General features: G+C 43.0%; 2 protein-coding genes across 3 annotated transcripts; both read left to right on the forward strand.

The window, feature by feature from the left end:
* The first annotated feature begins 2,402 nt into the window (after positions 1–2,402).
* Positions 2,403–5,892, forward strand: LOC137886446 (tubulin beta-4B chain-like). The gene is made up of 5 exons (XM_068728895.1): positions 2,403–2,612; positions 3,741–3,849; positions 4,020–4,130; positions 4,363–4,607; positions 4,701–5,892. The coding sequence occupies exons 1-5, from the start codon at positions 2,556–2,558 to the stop codon at positions 5,511–5,513; spliced, it is 1,335 nt and encodes a 444-aa protein (XP_068584996.1). The 5' UTR covers positions 2,403–2,555; the 3' UTR covers positions 5,514–5,892.
* A 1,021-nt stretch (positions 5,893–6,913) lies between these two features.
* dennd1c (DENN domain containing 1C) lies at positions 6,914–17,024 on the forward strand. 2 transcript variants are annotated; one of them, XM_068728912.1, is made up of 23 exons: positions 6,914–7,092; positions 7,959–8,023; positions 8,655–8,698; positions 9,937–9,986; positions 10,071–10,190; positions 10,293–10,362; positions 10,464–10,544; positions 10,638–10,703; positions 11,616–11,669; positions 11,777–11,887; positions 12,167–12,267; positions 12,391–12,436; positions 12,561–12,662; positions 13,303–13,428; positions 13,641–13,742; positions 13,980–14,070; positions 14,189–14,229; positions 14,320–14,370; positions 14,457–14,504; positions 14,608–14,715; positions 14,851–14,933; positions 15,054–15,267; positions 15,377–17,024. In XM_068728912.1, exons 1-23 carry the CDS (start codon positions 7,076–7,078, stop codon positions 16,358–16,360), a joined length of 2,775 nt encoding a protein of 924 aa, XP_068585013.1. In that variant the 5' UTR covers positions 6,914–7,075; the 3' UTR covers positions 16,361–17,024. The 2 variants fall into 2 exon arrangements, with proteins under 2 accessions (XP_068585013.1, XP_068585014.1); XM_068728913.1 differs by lacking the exon at positions 10,638–10,703.
* The last annotated feature ends 1,678 nt before the right edge of the window (positions 17,025–18,702 follow it).

An 18,702-nucleotide genomic window follows, 5' to 3' on the forward strand; every position in this document is an offset into this window, starting at 1 on the left:
CATCGACCAAAGGGCAATCACTGCAGCTGAAAAATGTTACTGTCTGACGCTACAGACAACGCAAACCAAAGGTCGGATCAGATACAGGTAAAAAACGCCCTGTATTGTCTGTCAAGGTAATAGACTCCAGCTACATGCATGCCCCAAGTTCATGGAGATGTTGTTGGTAGAGCAACAGAACTAAGGAAGAAGAAACTTTGCTGGAGTGGGTCCAAAGATGAGCTCACCAGGGGGCGGAGATGCCCAAGGACCAGCTCTCTGGCGTCTTCATCAGGTGGGACCACCGGCCTGAAGCTGTCGAAGTCCTTGGGTCGCGGGGTCTTTGGGACTGGTACCACGCAGGACGTTTTCCACAGCTGAGGTACTCTCCCCAGCTTCAAGCTCAAGTTGAAGACGTGCTCCATTATCTCTCACAGCTGGTCTGCGCTGGACCTGAGGAGCCTTGAGCTGATGCCGTCTGGACCCGTGGCCTTTCTCACCTTGACCTTTCTCAGTTCTTTTCTCACCTGGTAGGTTGTGAATGAGAAGTTGGGGGCGGTGTGCCGTAGGTTGTTGTAGGGGGGGTGGGGCGCTGGTCGTGGAGTGTAGTGTATGATGAGTGTGGGGGGGAGCAGAGTGTTGTGGGGAAGGGGGTGAAGGAGGGGGGGGCAATCCACAGGGGGTCCAGACAATGGAGGTTGCAGCAGCAGGACACTCCCCTATGGTTCATAATACTTGTGAGCTCACTTAGTTTCTTATTTGTATATGGAAGGTCATTCTCATATAGAGCTGACATCTTCTTGCTTTATCTTCTTGAGAAAGGGGCTGTAGTTTTATGGCGGGAAGAGCAAAACCACTCCCATCTTAACAACTGTCTTGATTATTTAATTTAGTCTTATTTTATCGACCTAATACTAGTTATTTATATCATCTATTATACAGTCTATGGCCTGTTGGCTGTGCTTCAATGTATTTCAGGGTCTGGTTGAGACCGGTTAGTTTGCAGTTACTGACTTTGGGTGTCATGGATGTAGCTAACGTGGGAGAATGAAACCAGATACTATATATCTAGATGGTTTCAGGAATATACGACTGCAGTTCAGCGAGTGATCATTTGTGATTGGATTTCACCTTATTCCCCTTTTGATTTTTTCTTTGGACACCTGCAAGAAGAGGAATGCCTTCTTGTTTGATGATGATGACATTCTTCTTCCTTCCTCGCTCTCTTTTAGTCTCTGTTTTCAAACATCCTGCCTATATTGGCAACAGCTCAAACAAAACAGCAAGTTGCTTCATGGCCCTGATCAGACGGAGCAGGTTTTACAGGTGGAAAATGCGAGACGCACCTCACTACATTTTGTTGGCCAATCAGACGGAGCGTTTTTTGCAGGTTTCTGCATCTTTTTTTAATATTGTTGCTCGGCAATGGTAATAAATAAATAGTTTGTTATGCTTTATCACAAAGCATAAACTGGACGATACTTAATAGCTTATAATACAAATTAAATTAGTGAAAACAACTTGTACAAATCTCAAGTAGGTTACTGCACTAATTTGCCTCCTGCATGGTAACTATGGTTGGCAAAGTCATATAGCTCAGGTATCCAGCAAAAGAGAAAGGTCTTTCTGCTCTGTGTTGAATCCTTTCAACTTGAGGCGTTCTGGGCACTAAAACACAAGGAAATACATGAGGCTGTCAGCTACGTAAAACGTAAAAAGAGCTCTGTCAGGGCCTAATGATGGACAACGTTCAAGCGGGTTGTACAACCCAATCACTGGAGACACTGAGGTCATGTCACTTTCTTTGGGAATTTGGCAGTTTAGCATCTCAGAGAGGTTCACATTCAAACCAGGCACACACGTTTTCTGTTAGAGATGGACAGATGTCGAGCCGGAGGACATGTGCAATCACAGAGGGCAGTGGGCCCAACAACACATTTTTGCAAGCTCACATTAGGCCCTACTGCATGACATATGAATCCATGTCATGCCAACACTATTCCTATCCAGGCAATGACTAAAGAAAGCCCACACCCAGACACACCCACATCAATCAGTGCTGAGACAAAGACAAAGTAGCATGCATATTTATGATGTTATCATACTTTGTCTTTCTACAGTTAATTAATTTCTAGGCTACACGTCGCCATCACACTCATGTGATGTCAGCATACATTTAACCCGTGTTTCCAGCTTGAAGAAGAAGTTAATCCTGTTGTTTATCCTTCCACTGTTATCTCACATCCATTTCAATCCCACGACAGCCGGTCTCTCTACAGCACAGCACAGGCAGGCCTATATTCCGGCCGTGCCCGGTTCCCGTTGCCATGGAGATGACGTCATGCTGCAGCACCGGGATGAACTGCGCAGCCGCGGACGGAGGGAAGGGCGAGACGGAGAGCTTACTACGCAGGCGCGAGCTCACTACGCAGCCACACAGCTCGTCCGCCATTCAGTCAGACAGTCGACTACACCGGGAGGACCAGGACCGAACCGCCGAACAACCAGAGCCCGTCGTCAGCCGAGCTTCCCTTGTTTCTCCGTGAGACTCCTCACACACACACCGCAGCGACAATATGCGTGAAATAGTGCACCTGCAGGCCGGGCAATGCGGGAACCAGATTGGAGCAAAGGTATGAAAACGGCACACACGTCGACGTTATATCTAGATATCTAAACCTGTTAACTGCTCTCGCTTTTATATGATTTAAATCGAGTTGAACAGTGTTCGTGTCGACGTGTCGGCCGAGTCGAGGCCATGTTGTCCACAGGAAATACTAAATAGGTCAGCCCAGTGGATTGGAAAGCGTGGTACATGGCTGAAGGCAGCGCACAATAGCATCCTTTAGGATGGGCGGTGGCAAGCCGAGACATCCCCCGCTGCTGTCTCTGATGCCCCTTAAATGAACGACGGCTCTTAAGCTGTGTGTGTGTGTGTGTGTGTGTGTGTGTGTGTGTGTGTGTGTGTGTGTGTGTGTGTGTGTGTGTGGTCAGGGGGGAGAGGGGGGGAGAGAGGTGTGGCTCAGACGCAGAACACAGCGGAACGTCGGCAGGCAGCCGCGCAGTTCTTCAACACGCACAGATTAAGACATATTTTAATTGCAATGATAATAAACCCCAATAGGCTGCTTTGCATCAAATCATGGGTTAAGCCTCATTTTCAATGTAGATCAACCATCTTCTACAGATATGGATTTGAATGATGAATAATCTTTTGGGGCTGCAACTGAAAAAGGGTTTTTATTACTTATGAATCCGTCACTTGTTGTCTTAAATATTCGATGAATCGTTTGGTCCATGAAATAGTGAAAACTGTCCGTCTCAATGTACTGATGTCCTCGAATGCTTGTTTTGTCTGACCAACGGTCCGAAATCCAATCAGAGAAAAGTGTCACGTTTGAGAAGCTGGAACAAGCAAACGGTTTTGCATTTTTGCTTGAAAATTAGTTAAATTATTATTTGATCATCAAATTAGTTGTCAATAAATGTTCTATCAATTAACCTCCGCTCAAACCTTTTGTTACCACAAGAACAACTGTGTATGTTTTTAATCGTTTATTTTGTTTTTAGGGGGACTTTGTATGAAAAATAGCCTCTTGGCTTACTCTGGTGCAATTACAACAAATAAACCAATAAAAAAATAGAAAACTCCTGTAGCTGAACAAGTGTGCAGGCAATCACCATTACCCTGTGCTGAGATATAAAAATGTCAGTCACGGTGTTGTGCACGTGTTGATGTGGTTTCTGTCTAATCCGTCTAGTTCTGGGAGGTGATCAGTGACGAGCACGGCATCGACCCGACAGGAAGCTACCATGGCGACAGTGACCTGCAGCTGGACAGAATCAATGTCTACTACAACGAGGCTTCAGGTCAGGGCCGTTCAACACAACTTGGTGTTCTCATGATCTGTCTTTTCTTTTCTAAGAAAAAAAAAAAATATATATATATATATATATATATATATATATATATATATATATATATATAAAATATATATATATATATAAAATATATTTTGACGCATGCATTTGTGTTCCAGGTGGGAAGTACGTGCCCAGAGCCATCTTAGTGGACCTGGAGCCAGGCACCATGGACTCTGTTCGATCTGGCCCCTTCGGACAGATCTTCAGACCCGACAACTTTGTCTTTGGTATATGATCACACACACACACACGCACACACACACACACACACACACACACACACACACACGTATGAACATAGGAAAAGTAAAGGTAATTTTAATTATGAGCATATTAGAGCGACTTGTTGTATTCCATTTAGAAACTATCCTTTATTAAATAATGAACTAATGCCTTTTGGCAGGATGAATGAGGCTCAATATTAAAAGGAGCGGATTATAATTAACCCTTTACATCCAGGCCAGAGTGGAGCCGGTAACAACTGGGCAAAGGGCCACTACACAGAGGGAGCTGAGCTGGTGGACTCAGTCATGGACGTGGTGAGGAAGGAGGCTGAGAGCTGCGACTGCCTGCAGGGTTTCCAGCTCACACACTCCCTGGGCGGTGGTACCGGCTCTGGTATGGGAACTCTGCTCATCAGCAAGATCCGTGAGGAGTACCCCGACCGCATCATGAACACCTTCAGTGTGGTGCCCTCTCCTAAGGTACAGTGATCATCTGGCACTGCTGATAGGTGTTTGTTTTTTTTATTCCTTTTCTGACTAACCCCCCCCGACCTTTGCGTGTTCTACCTCCAGGTGTCAGACACTGTGGTGGAGCCCTACAACGCCACACTGTCCGTCCACCAGCTGGTAGAGAACACAGACGAGACCTACTGCATCGACAACGAGGCCCTGTATGACATCTGCTTCCGCACCCTAAAACTCACCACACCCACTTATGGAGACCTCAACCACCTGGTCTCTGCCACCATGAGCGGGGTGACAACCTGCCTCCGTTTCCCCGGCCAGCTCAACGCTGACCTCCGCAAACTGGCCGTCAACATGGTGCCCTTCCCTCGTCTGCACTTCTTCATGCCGGGCTTCGCCCCTCTCACCAGCAGAGGCAGCCAGCAGTACAGAGCCCTCTCTGTGCCCGAACTCACGCAGCAGATGTTCGACGCCAAGAACATGATGGCTGCCTGCGACCCGCGCCACGGCCGCTACCTGACCGTGGCCGCCGTGTTCCGCGGCCGCATGTCCATGAAAGAGGTGGACGAGCAGATGCTGAACGTGCAGAACAAGAACAGCAGCTACTTCGTGGAGTGGATCCCCAACAACGTCAAGACAGCCGTGTGCGACATCCCGCCCCGCGGGCTCAAGATGGCCGCCACCTTCATCGGCAACAGCACGGCCATCCAGGAGTTGTTCAAGCGCATCTCTGAGCAGTTCACCGCCATGTTCCGCCGCAAGGCCTTCCTCCACTGGTACACCGGCGAGGGCATGGACGAGATGGAGTTCACCGAGGCGGAGAGCAACATGAACGACTTGGTGTCCGAGTACCAGCAGTACCAGGATGCCACGGCTGAGGAGGGCGAGTTTGAGGAGGAGGGAGAAGAGGAGGTGGCCTAAGGCTAAAGTCACACATCGTTTCTCAACTGCGCTCGTCATAACTCCATCCAACCATCAATCCGCTCATTTCACTCCTGCTCTGTTCTCTTCCTCTGACTCCCCTCTTCTCCTACTGTTTCTGTTTGCCTCTCCTCTTTCCTCCACTGACGGCCCCCTTTCCTCCAGCCACAGCAGGATTCACTTTATTAACTTGCAGTGCTCATATAGAGGTAGTTAACAACTGTGCTTGTGGTCTTTTGTCGGTAGCTTTCTGTTGATGTTCGTTCATCGCCACCAGTCAAACAGTACCTGGGCCAAGTATTCAATAAAAACCGTTCAACGCAAATTTGATCACTTGTCTAATTTGGCATTGATTGTAATAAATTTGTTGGAAAAAATATCCCCTTGTGTGTTTGATGTTCTTCTGTGATACATTTTTTATTTGAATACATTTAATAATGAAATACACGCAATAGGAGACAATTGAGCCTTAAACTGTATTGTTCATGTGTGTAAAGTGTGGCTGACACAAAACAAAAATAGACTAATTTTGACTGAAATAGAACAAAAAGAATCATAAAAACCTTCAGTTTTGCTCCGATGTCCCAGTATGAAGGCAAACCAAAATGGAGACCTACAGATTAGGCAGTATTACTTGAACACCAGTAGGAGGCAGTACTGATCTCTACGAGTTTAGTGCCTCTGTCAGCAGGATGTGGAAAACCTTGATGCCTCTTACGACTATGAAACTTGAAACACCAAATGCTTCATGACGCATCAGAAATACTTTGTATTGGGAAAATAAAACAGGATTCTGAGGCCTTTTTGTTTGATCGACTAAGTAACTCCATCAATCAGCTTTTCATGGAGACTATATGACATATCAAGTATATCTTACTACTTAAGTAAAGCGATAAATCAAATCTCAAGATCAGCTCAGTGTTGTTGTTATAATACTTTGAGTGTCTACTGTTGTGGAGACCATTTGTCTCATGGCCGTTCCTCTGTCTGTAATGCTTGAATAGGCAGTAGTAGTTCTTGTGGTTATTTGCATAGATGAATGAAAAATGTAATTAAATGTGGAGGAACTAAGTGGAATTTTTCTGGAATGCAAATCTCACTGAGGTCAGTGAGCAGAAATGTGATTTCTTTAACTTGATTATTCCTGAAAGGGTTATGGTTGTATGTGATTCATAAGATTTGTGTTTTTGTAATTAATGGTTTCCTTTTGACCTGATGGCTGCTCATTAAACAAATGTGATGAGAAGATCTAAGTCATTTAAAGGAAACAGGGAAAATGTGAAATAAGTGAAAATTAGTTGTGAGCTTGGAGAGGTGGTCTTATATCAGACGTCATACGTATATATGCGTGCACACACACACACCACACATATACTGACATAGATCAGGAAGTGTTCTGTCACTCCGATTGCGCTGATTTTGCAGACTCCTGCTACCGCTGTTGTCTGCCTCCATTTACACAGCAGCTGCATCAGAAACGAGGTATGACTATCATCTGATGCACCTGCTGAAGATCTCTGCCCTCCTGGACCAACACATGGACACAGACACATCCAGACAGCATGGGCTCCAGACTGAAGTGAGTTAATCTTCTCATTTATGCTCGACTCCCATCATCACTCTGCCCGTCAGTCTGTTCTTGTGGTTTGTATTACTTCCTCTCACAACTACACAGGAAGTTTCCTGCAGCAACTCTATTGCCCTTTGTGAGTTGCCATGCACTTCATGGTAGGCCTGAAAATGTTCATCTTTGTTGCGTTTGACGAAGTTCTGAATATTTTAATGTCATCACACTTAACCAGTGGTGGAAGAAATACTCAGATATTTTGTTCAAGTAAAAGTAACAATACATTGTACAAATAAAAGCCCTGCATTGAAAATGTTATTATTAGCATCAATATATACTTAAAGTACCAAAAGTACTCATTATGCAGAATGGCCCATTTCAGAATAATACACATATAATCCAAAATTGTATAATAATTATTGAAGCATTGAGTTTAATATTGCAGCTGGTAAAAATTGACCTGATTTGAACTACTCTATAATGTTGGGTAGTTGCATCTATAATAATGCATCATCCTTTATTAGTTGATTGAAATTCTGTAGTAATAATCTCAATCTGCAAAGTAACTATGTTACGTGGAGTATAAAGTGCAACATTTACCTCTGCGAAGTAGTGGAGTAGAAGTAGCATAAATAAATAAAATGACATTTCATCACTGCATGTAACTCTCTTTCTGTAGATATACCTGTCTCTAATAGATAGACCACTGTCTACCTTTGTCTTCATCAGCTCACCTGTTGTTTCATATGTTGATCAATGTTGGGCAGATTCACTGGAATGTCTCAGCATTAATGTGAGCATGTTTTGGTCAGTTTTTTGTGGCTAACACACTGTGGAGGTAGAATATCACATGCTGTGCTCCGTCTCTTTCCTGTCAGACAAAACCCTGAGCGAACCTTCTACTGGTTCTTTGAAGCAACTTGCCCCGTAGCCAGAGACAAAGGTGAGTGGGCCAATGTAGTATTGCCGATTTCTGTGATTCCCAGCTTGTGTTTTAGCCTCTATGGAGTACTATAACTTGTGTTGTCTGTCATGGAACTGTTTAGATGTGCACAGTAATTTGTCAGCAACAGAGAAGTTGATAAATAATTGTTCCTCAAATTCTTCCCGTGACTTTATTCACCTTCTTCTTGTCATTTTCCTACATGATAAACTACACCAATCTGAGTGCCAACTAACATCTGAAATTTCAAACTTAAAAAGCAACACAAATGAATTTGTGTTATGGAATAATAAGATGATCAGACTTTCTGTATATGAAGGTGTTTCTGCTGAGCTGAGTTGCTCATACTTCCTGTCATGTGATCAGAAAAACCACACAGCGCGTCTTGTCACACTTGAACCAGATCGTAGCATGTTGTGGTAATCTGATGGACTGAGCAGCTGGATGTGAGATGAAGGGGTTAACAGTATTAAATACTTTTTTAATTGAATTGAACATTTATTTAATTTCCACATTTTTAATGATTTGTCTTCCTTCTATTTCACTCATTGTTGCCTTGTAGAACCCACTTTGTAAATATGTTTGAGTATTGGCCATGATGTCCATTGATTCATTCTTTTCATTGTTATAGATCCTGGTGTACTGTTTCAGTTTCCAGAGGACTTCAGTGATGAGGTAGCCGCTCGTGTTCCTGCTTCTGGAAAGCTTCAATATTTGTGCATGTATTGTCAAGCTAAAATGATTGATGTGGCTTCTTTTTGGATAGCGGTGTGGCTATTGGGATTGCAATGTTGGCTGGTCTGTGGGTTGGTCAGTCCTCACACTAAAATATCACAGCAACTATTAAGACACGATACGATGACATGGAACCTTATTTCTCCCGAGGGTAATTGTTTTGCATCAGTTGCAGAAAGTTGGAAAGAGTACAAATATCAAGAGTTCAAATATGAAATGTTAATAATGGTGCAAGTATTTAAATATCAACACATATATTCATAATTCATTAAATCCAATATAGTTTATAATGATAATATAAGATTAATACAGGTCATAAGTTCCTCACATCTTAAGTTACTTCTTTGTGAGTTGCATAGATATGTATGTGCAAAACCGAATACACATAGTTTATTGAAAATGTTTATGATTATGTCCAGGAGATTGCACGTAATGTCCAACATTTGCAGCTGTGAGTGAAATGTGAACTGTGAACTATTGGATGAATTGCAATGAAATTTGGTACAGACACATCCAATTCATGATGAATTGTAATAACTTTAGTGATCTTCTGATATTTCATATAGTGGCAACATATTTATAATATATACTTATATAATTCTGATTTGTCCAACACTTTGGTTTATGACCAAATCGTGGCTGTATAAAGAGAACTGAAAACGGCGTTGAAGGCGGGCTCAAATTTGATTCCTATACAAGTTGATCAGTTGCGCAAGAAGCCAAGATGGCTCGGAAAAAAAATCTGATTATCTTAACTATTAACTTTTAGTGTTACTTAAATAAGCTCTATTTAATGGTTCATACTGGGAGGTTGATTCACCTAAAACAATTATCGGGTTACAGACGTCTCTTACCCAATTTAAGTCGTAGCGTTGAGTCTTTTTGGGCACAATTGTATCACCCGACGGACCCAGCAGTTGTAATTTGATGTTTTTCTCAGAAAATTTGCTTCAAATCCCATTTTTTTACCTTGGGGCTTGGACCTGGACCAAATACCTGCAAAATAACTGACCTTCCCTCAAATGTGTATTGTGGTTAATACTAATTAGATATGATTATACCTGATTAACATTAACATTAACATTGTGAACATGTTGTCAGTGTTGTGCCACTAGCGTTGCTGTAGACTTTTAGACTTGTTTTCACATTTCATTTTACACAATTTCATTTCACTCCAGGAGTCTTGTCAAACATTACCCAGGTTCTGCTTCCCGTATGACATACAAAGGTGAGTATAAACTCTGTACTCCAGTTTACATTTCCGGTCTGTATTTTTATATATGTCCACCTCTCACTTCATTCGTCTGCACAGAGCGAGGGAGGGAGTGGCCGTGCAGCACTTTACTTTTGTCTTGACCGACCTTGAGGGATGCCAGCGGTTTGGCTTTTGCCGGCTCACCAACAACACAAATACCTGCCTTTGCATACTCAGGTATTTGTGTGAGGGAGGATATTGAAAGAGTAACTCTCATGCTAAGTTGACCCATGCCTTTAACATCATGATGAAAACCCTTTTTAATCAATTTGATTACAGTTATCTTCCATGGTTTGAAGTGTTTTACAAACTTCTCAACAACTTGGCTGATTACCTCACAAAAGGACAGGTGAGGTTCCAGTGTGTGTACTCTGTCTTCTCCCCTGTCTCTAATCCACACACACTCTAGTTTGAGTATCATTAACCTAACAACCATCATGTCCTCAACAGACCAATGAGACGAAAGCGCTGCTGGCTGCCCTCTACAAGCAGCCCTTACCACCAACAGCTGGATCCGTCACTCTGCAGATGGTAAATCTCTAGTTATTCAGTGAGAAGCAGGTGTCACATTTTACTTTAAGGCTGTTTTTTGTCAGTGGTCAGCCTGTTGTGTGTTTTTCTGAGGGAGAGCAGCTATCGGTCAGCACAGAGGTGTCCCATCCCGTTGGACACCCAAAGGGACAAGAGGGGGTGAGTCCCACAGGGGTTCATGTGGTCTGGAATAACTGCTGAGCGGATACAGACTAACTCCTGCTGGAAAACGTTAGCTGTCTGTGCTCGATGGCTAAACCAGATGTGTGTGGACTTAAACCATGTCACCCACCCCTCTAATGAAATGTTTAAGTCAAACGTAACACGATTTGCACTAACGTCTGCCATTCATTGTGACTGTTGAATGTATGTATCCATAAAATAACCCGTGTTTGTACTGACCCAACAACACATGTTTTGTCTCACGAGAAAACAAATCAAAGCTGCAGCTGGTCGTATCTTGTGGTTTTACATTTCAAGAGTTTCATTCCAAAGTAACAAATCCTCCGCTTGAAAACACATTTATTAAAGTTTCTAACACCATATTTCTATGGTCTGAGAATAGATAATATTGATTAAAGTTGTTATGAATATAGTTTCAGTGCTGGTTGATTTGGTAACAGCATGTCCGGTTTAATACTGGGAATTCTTTGTATTTGTATTATCAGTAAGTTGATACAGCGCTGATTCAGTGTAAAGAGAGGGAAGGTTTTTAAATCTGGTGCGGGAATGGCGGACTCCACCACTAACAATGAAAACTTCTATAGAGAGAGGTCATTCCTGATCAAACATGTGGTTGGACTTCATGTAAATCTTAAGGATTATAACATTATGGTTGTGTTACAGTAAGACATTAGCTGACACAATAGTTTGCATCTAACAAAAGCATTATTTAAAGGATACAGAATTTTGGAATGATTGTTGATTGATTGACAGGATGAGTCTGATCCTGTAACCTCTAATGCACACATGAGTGTATGATGCTGAAGCCAACTGAAAGCAAAAAAACACGTCCATTAAATTCCCCCAGTTGTCTTATTAATGTATTGTTTCTTTTTTTGTTTTGACCAGGTTCCATACTTCATTGCTCCAGACCCCAGAAGTCTCCCTTCCATCCCTGAAAATGTGAGTAAGGAGTAAACTAAACCCTGGGTTTATATCTGACAGAACAGGTGGAGTTTTGTGCACTTTGCCCATTCAAACCGATATGTGTGTGTCTGTGGGTTCACCAGAGGAACTTGACAGAGCTGATTGTGGCGGTAGATGTGGGGAACCTGCTCCAGCTCTATGCCAGCATGCTGTTTGAGAGACGCATCCTCATCTTTGCCAGCAAACTCAGCACTGTAAGACACACATTTGTGTTCTTCTATTTTAATAGGACTTTATTTACATTCTTTTTTAAGATGCATGTTCACTCTCTGGAAACTCACCTTAACTATACAACCGTATTTTGATGAATGCAACTACTTGGAAACCAAACTCAGTGCAGCTAAAATTATCTCCATTATTCTACCTTGAAGTCACAAATTGGCCACCATATGCGGCCTATGGCCGACCAGACAGACTTGAGTGTCCTGTGTGTTGTTGTCTGAAACAGTCGTCCATTTTTGTGTTGTGTGTAGCTGACGTCTTGCGTGCATGCACTCAGTGCTGTGTTGTACCCCATGTACTGGCAACACATCTTCATCCCTGTCCTGCCACCCCACCTACTGGACTACTGCTGGTAAGAAGTCTGTCTGTCTGTCGTTCTGTCTGTCGTTCTGTCTGTCTGTCTGTCTGTCTGTCTGTCTGTCTGTCTGTCTGTCTGTCTGTTTGCATTAGATTCACCCTTTTTATTTGCTTACAGTGCACCTATGCCTTACCTAATAGGGGTCCATACCAGTCTATCTGAGGTAAACTACTGAATAAAACAGTCTACAGTTACTCAAGCAATATCAAACCTGTTAATCTACCAGGTTTGTCCCCACAAACTGACGGACCAACACATCACAGTGTGTCTCTGTGTCTGTCTAACAGAGGGTGAGGAGCCGTGGGTTGGAGGAAGTTGTAATTCTGAATGTGGACACAAACACTCTGGAAACCCCCTTTGACGACCTGAAAAGGATACCTTCAGATGTGGTAATAAGTCTCCTATTATAATAGAAATTAATACCAAAGTAATGTACCCCTGTTTGTGTTAACACCACGTCTATAGAACCGTCAGAAATTTGACTCATAACAGACTTAAAACCAATAACTTTATTAACAAAGGAGGAAACAAAGGAGGCACCCAGTTACTGTGTGAATAAATTCTGCATACACAACACATTGCAGCAGCTCAGTGATGATCAGTGTTTAAAGCTCTGTCCCAATAGTTCCTGCGTAGTCAGAAAGTTGTGTCCCCAGAGCAGGGACATTTTGGGGCCAGAGCAACCTGACTTAGATCCTGGTTCCTCCGATGGAAACCCAGCTAGATTCTTGAGTTTCTGGAATTCCTGTAAAAGTTCCTGCATTAGAAACGACCAATAAGTTGCAGTTTCAGTGATATGAACACAGTCAGGGGCTTTTTCTCATCCTCTTCACTCTTTTTCTGTCACTCTATATATCATCTATAAATCTAACAAAGGCTAAATGACAAAAGGTTATCACCTGTAGCACATTTTGCACTTCTACTTCATTTGTTCTTACTCGAATGGTGTTGTCTTCATTATTGTTGCTGAGCTGGAGTAGCAGTTGCTCTTGGTTTATATCACAGATATAAATGTACACATTTCTCCAGATGTCCGGGCTGAAGGCGTGTTTGAAGCGTCAGGCCGTGTCTCCTGGCTGTGGTGTCTCAAGGGCCTTCCTGAAAGCTCAGGCTCTGCTGTTTGGAGGCTACAGGGATGCGCTGCAGGGTCAAACGGTCAATCACTCAAAAGGCTTATTATTATTTCTTATAATACAAATTAAAACAGTAGGGTAAATGATTAACACTTTGTTAAATGTATTGTTTTCTCTTTTATATGTATGTGTTCCCTACATTTCTATATAGTCATTTCTATGGACGCCTCTTCATTCCTATGTGTATTTTTAGGACTCATTCTTCTCTTTTGTTCTCCACATCTCTCTTTGCAGGAGGGTGAGATGTGGTTCAGTGAGGAGCTGTTTCTCGATCACAAGTCGGCCAGTATGAGGCAGTTCCTACAGAGTGCCATTCATTTACAGTCCTTCAAACAGGTAATTACAGCCCTCTGCTGGACAGATACTGCAATTATAACACTGGAGAGGGGCCTGTTGAGCAAAGCATTACAGCAAAGTGACAATGAATGTCTCTGACATCCTTTGATGCAGATGCATAGAATTACTGATACATTAGTTGTGAGTCAGTTGGACTAAGTCATTCTCATGTTAAAGATGATATATTTTAATCAAATAATATTCATGAAATGATTAAACATTTGTTTTGTTTTGAAGTTCATTGATGGCCGCCTGGATATTCTGAACAAAGAGAAGGAACCAGATGATCTCTTTGAGGAGGAGATCTTTAAGTGTGAAACAGCTGCAGGTGTGTGTGTGTGTGTGTGTGTGTGTGTGTGTGTGTGTGTGTGTGAGTGTGTGTGTGTGAGTGAGTGAGATTTCACATTACTCACTTATCACATATCCTCTTGTTTGTCTGTTTAAAGGAAGAAGCAAATCCTATCAACAGTTAGTTGGTAATTTAAAGGTAAGCTCTTTTCATCTTTAATAAAACAGTTTGAAGTTGGTTCCTGTCTTGGTGAAAAGTGTAACACAAATGCACTTGTGCTTTTGACAGAAAGGGGGAGGAGCGCTGATCCTTAACATGAAGTCCAAAGCAAACATGAGGGTGAGTACAAGCCTAGGTGCTTTTGCTGGGAGGTTGGTCTGCATTACCAAAACAACTCTATTCATGATGACTTAAATCTCTCCCAGGCCAAAGGTCTCACCAAGTCTGGTTTGAAAAACCTGCTGATGCACAAGGTGGGTCAGCGTTCATGATGGTACAAATTAATCTAGTTCTTTTGTGGTTTTACTATAATTGTGTGTGTGTGTGTGTGTGTGTGTGTGTGTGTGTGTCACACAGGCCCACAATGAAGAACACGCCCTTCAGAGAGGAGGATCTGTGTCGCACCGCCGTGCCCAATCTGACTGCTTGCAGAACCGCCTGCCAATCACACAACACTTTGGGAGGGTGAGATCAGTTTTTATTAATATTCTATAACACTGGAACAGATACCATCCTCACGTCTTCCTCATCACTAATCTTCTTATTTTGTTGCTCCATTTCCATCCCTTTGCTGTGTTATGCTATTTTGCCTCATGTCAGTCTCGTCCCCGTCGGCCTGTTCACAAACTGAGGGCTCCCAGAGACGAGGAAGACACGCAGGACACTGGAGACACATGGGCTGGGTGAGAGTCAGAGACAAGCTGAGAGATGGACAAATGTGGAATACCCCTGGAAAAACATAAGAATAAGCAGCATGTATTTTCTTGCTTGCGCCATTCCTGTTTCTTATCCCTATGTTTCAGAGCTGTGTCTGAGCCGGCGGTTGATCCTGACTCTGAGCTCCAGAAGGATGAAGAAGAGGGGGAAGATTCACTGCTGTGTGACCCGGAGGAGATGGATCTGCTGGGGGAGATCTTTGACACGCTCAGCTCCCGGAGCTCCCACGAACGAGGCCTGCTGTATGGGACACGTAGTCTGGATCTGTTTGGACCGGACAGCCATGACTATATCATGAAGGTAAGGAGATGAGGAGCACGCATGCACGCACACGCACACGCACACACACACACACACACACACACAGAGAGATCATTTCTGGTCTTACATTGGCTGTTGTGTTTTCCAGGGCCGTTTTCCAGCCAACCCCAGCCAGGAGAGCCTGTCTCTGTCCATCAGTGGCAGTGGCAGCCTCCACAGCTGGAATCTGGAAACCACAGAGGAGTTGTCAGACCTGACAGAAGACTCTGATTGGCTGTGCCTGGACACCAGTGTACCAGAGGAGGAGGGGACAGACAGTCGGCTGGCAGTGTGTGAAGTAGGAGAGCAAGAAATCAGAGAGAGGGAGGTCCAAGAGGAACAGGAAGAAGTGAAGGTAGCAATAAACGGGAACCAAGAAGAAGAAATAGACGACGGAAATAACTTTGAGGAAGTGAGGTTAGAGGAAGAGACAAAGAAGGAGGGACAAGAAAAGAGAGTGAGGTTAGGAGAGGACCCTTTAAAAGAAATGACTGAGGAGCTAAAGGATGAACGGTTGAGAGAAAATAGGGAGGACGAGCAAAATCAGAATGAAGAGGTAGCTGAGGGACGAGAGATAGAAAAAGGAACAAGTGAAATGCAGATAAATGAAGCAAGAGAAGAAGAGGGGAAAGATAAGCAGGAGGAGACGATTAAAGAGGTAACTTTAAACAAACTTATAAAACTGAATCCCCATCACCCTAACCCTGAGGACAATCTGAAACCCACAGCTTCTCCTGGGCCTCGGAGTCTCATAGTTGACTCTAAACCTCCAGCAGCTCAGGGCAAAAGGAGTGAAGAAGCGGTAAAGAAAGAGGAGCAGGAGATGAGACAGACCCCCTGTCCTCCTAAAGTGCTACCTGTTGTAGCACGCTTCCAGTCTCAGGAGAGCCGGGGCTTTCAGGTGAAGTCCAGGACCAAGGAGCTGGCTGAACCTGGGAGACTTTGCAACATGCTTCTAAGCAGGGAGAAAGCACAAACGCAGCCGCCATGTGACTCAAATATATCAGAGGAGAAAAAACACTCAGAGGGGCATGAATGTGAAGATCTGTCTCCAATCAAAGTGTCTGAACTGAAGAAACGATTTGAAGCTTAGAGGATAAGGCTGGCGACATTTTAGTTTTTCTTGTCCTGTCTGTCCCTTACACATTGTAAAGTGCGTCACAAATATACAGTAACTTCCTAAAACAGCTGGGCACTGCAGCTTTAAGCAAATGTTACACAAACTGGAGTAAAAGGTGCGTTTGTTGGGGACTATTATCAGCCACAGATTTGGTTCACTGGTGAGTATTTACAGCAGCTGAACGGTGGAGGTGGAACTCAGTCAAAATAAACCAGTGTGTGTGCTCATTTTAATGAAGAAGCATTTAACAGTGTGGCTCACTGATGTTTTCATGACATTTGGCATCAAGAAAAACATAGGTCACATTGCCAAGATTTAGCAACTATTTGAACAGATTTTTGTTTGTCTCAATATTGTTTACTTAATGGAATAACTTGTTAATTGCACTTAACATTAGGCAGCATGGTTGAATTAAATAAGTCCTTCAAAAGTGAGGACAATTGTTTTAATTTGTTTTACTGTATAATGGCCCATTCATCACTGACACCTGGATATTTGTCTGCTAGTGCATGTGTGAGAGAGAGAAATGCTCCATCAGCTGAAACTGACAAATGAGGATAATTATTGCATTTTTGGTAAGCCGTCACAGAATCTGAATAACTTAAAACCCAATAAAGTAAACCTTTTGAACATCTAACATCCGTTCAATGACTTCAATGATCCAGGACAAGGGAGAGAAAGTGGTGCGCACATTCCTGACTCATTAACAAAACACCTTGTGTACAACACATACTGATTTTTATTTTTTTAGAAATTGAACTTCTCAGAGCTTGACATAAAAGTGCATTACAGTCATTATCAGTGTTTTAATCAATATCCTTCAGTACTGGAAATTGTGTAAAACAATTTGTTTATACAAATAAACAGATCACAGTAAAAATATAGTAACCTCTGTACAAATATATAATATACTTAAGCTCATGTTCCTTAAGTGGCAGAATAAAAGGAGTGAGTTATTTTAATAAACAAATACCACAAAAACTCAAATGACATATTTCCTCTTTTCTTGCAATGATCGAATTGACTGATCGGTGTATTTGTTGTCACCAAGATTGAAAAGGTGCAGCGCAAACATGTTGAGTGTGTCTATAGATTTTCTGGTGCAAAAGACAAACACGGATCATCCCAGAGGATGGCAACGTCAGAAAAACAGGAGGTATCCATCCGCAGGTTCACACAGCGATGGGATGGTGATTCCACTTCAGTACGTTCATCATATGAGGCGCTCTTCTTTGGGCAACGGGAGAGGCAGGCCAGGTTTTTCAGATCCCGCCGATCCCACCTGTTTCCTCTCCTCTGCACTGGGCCTGTATGTTCCCTCCATCCTTCTTTTCTTCCTTATGACACACAGCAGCAGCAGCAGAGCCAAGCTGAGCAGGGACAGCACGGTGGACACAAACACCGTTGGTGGGATTAACGCCTGCATCGCCATGGTGACAACTGGGGACGGAGTCGCACACAGGTCAGGCAGAAGCGTCAGTAAATGTATAACTCCAGATAAAACTATTGATTGATTACATACAGCATGTCAGTTAAAGTCTATGTAATGATACGTCTCCCGGAGAGAACTGATTTGGTACTAAATTTGGGGAGAAACATGAGAGAGTGCACTTCAAATTAAAAGCAGCCTACAGTCTTTGAGTCAAAGCATAGCAGGTCAACTGAATATGCAAAAATGTGTGGTTTTAATATATTCTTTAAACATAGCTTTTTATTTGGGGGTATTTATATTTTCCCTATAATAAGTACCAAAATACAATACTTCTTTCCACGAAACATCCTAGGAAACAACACATACACAGGGATGAGATGATGCGACAGGGTTTAGTCTGAGCTCACCTCCCTGAGGAATAGAGAGTATTGATCAAGTCTGTGAAGCCTGTGTTCTTACATCTGGACCATCACAGCATCAGTTAGACCGCAACGACAGCGGGGCATCTGAAAAAACAAAAAAACAAAAAAAGGGTCGTTAAAATGGGTCTCATCCCTTTCCAAGAAGTAAAATGAAGATCATGTAGGTTAAAGAGCATAACCTAAGAAAGATCTATGTCAAATCCAATTGTGAGAAAAATAGCAGTTACCGTTAAAATGTGTGTGTGTGTGTGTGTGTGTGTGTGTGTGTGTGTGTGTGTGTGTGTGTGTGTGTGTGTGTGTGTGTGTGTGTGTGTGTGTGTGTGTGTGGGGGGGGGGGGTAAGAGATCATCAGCGCAGGTATGCACACAGTGTCTTTGTGTCTGATGCAGACAGTTAATGAGTGACTAAAAACCTCACAACTGGAGGACCGGAGTGACTTGAAAGCAATTTAACTGTCAAGG

This window comes from Cebidichthys violaceus, unplaced genomic scaffold (assembly GCF_023349555.1).
Source record: "Cebidichthys violaceus isolate CVI_PGR_0920_01 unplaced genomic scaffold, fCebVio1.0.p SCAF_44, whole genome shotgun sequence".
NCBI lineage: Eukaryota > Metazoa > Chordata > Actinopteri > Perciformes > Stichaeidae > Cebidichthys > Cebidichthys violaceus.

Excerpts from the sequence above, each read along its gene's own strand:
- dennd1c (XM_068728912.1), top strand. Across the intron at positions 10,363-10,463 it reads ATTACCTCACAAAAGGACAG|ACCAATGAGACGAAAGCGCT; the intron begins GTGAGGTTCCAG and ends TGTCCTCAACAG. Across the intron at positions 15,268-15,376 it reads GCCATGACTATATCATGAAG|GGCCGTTTTCCAGCCAACCC; the intron begins GTAAGGAGATGA and ends TGTGTTTTCCAG.
- LOC137886446 (XM_068728895.1), top strand. The coding sequence starts at position 2,556 with ATGCGTGAAATAGTGCACCTGCAGGCCGGGCAATGCGGGAACCAGATT. Across the intron at positions 3,850-4,019 it reads CTACTACAACGAGGCTTCAG|GTGGGAAGTACGTGCCCAGA; the intron begins GTCAGGGCCGTT and ends TTTGTGTTCCAG. Across the intron at positions 4,608-4,700 it reads GTGTGGTGCCCTCTCCTAAG|GTGTCAGACACTGTGGTGGA; the intron begins GTACAGTGATCA and ends TTCTACCTCCAG.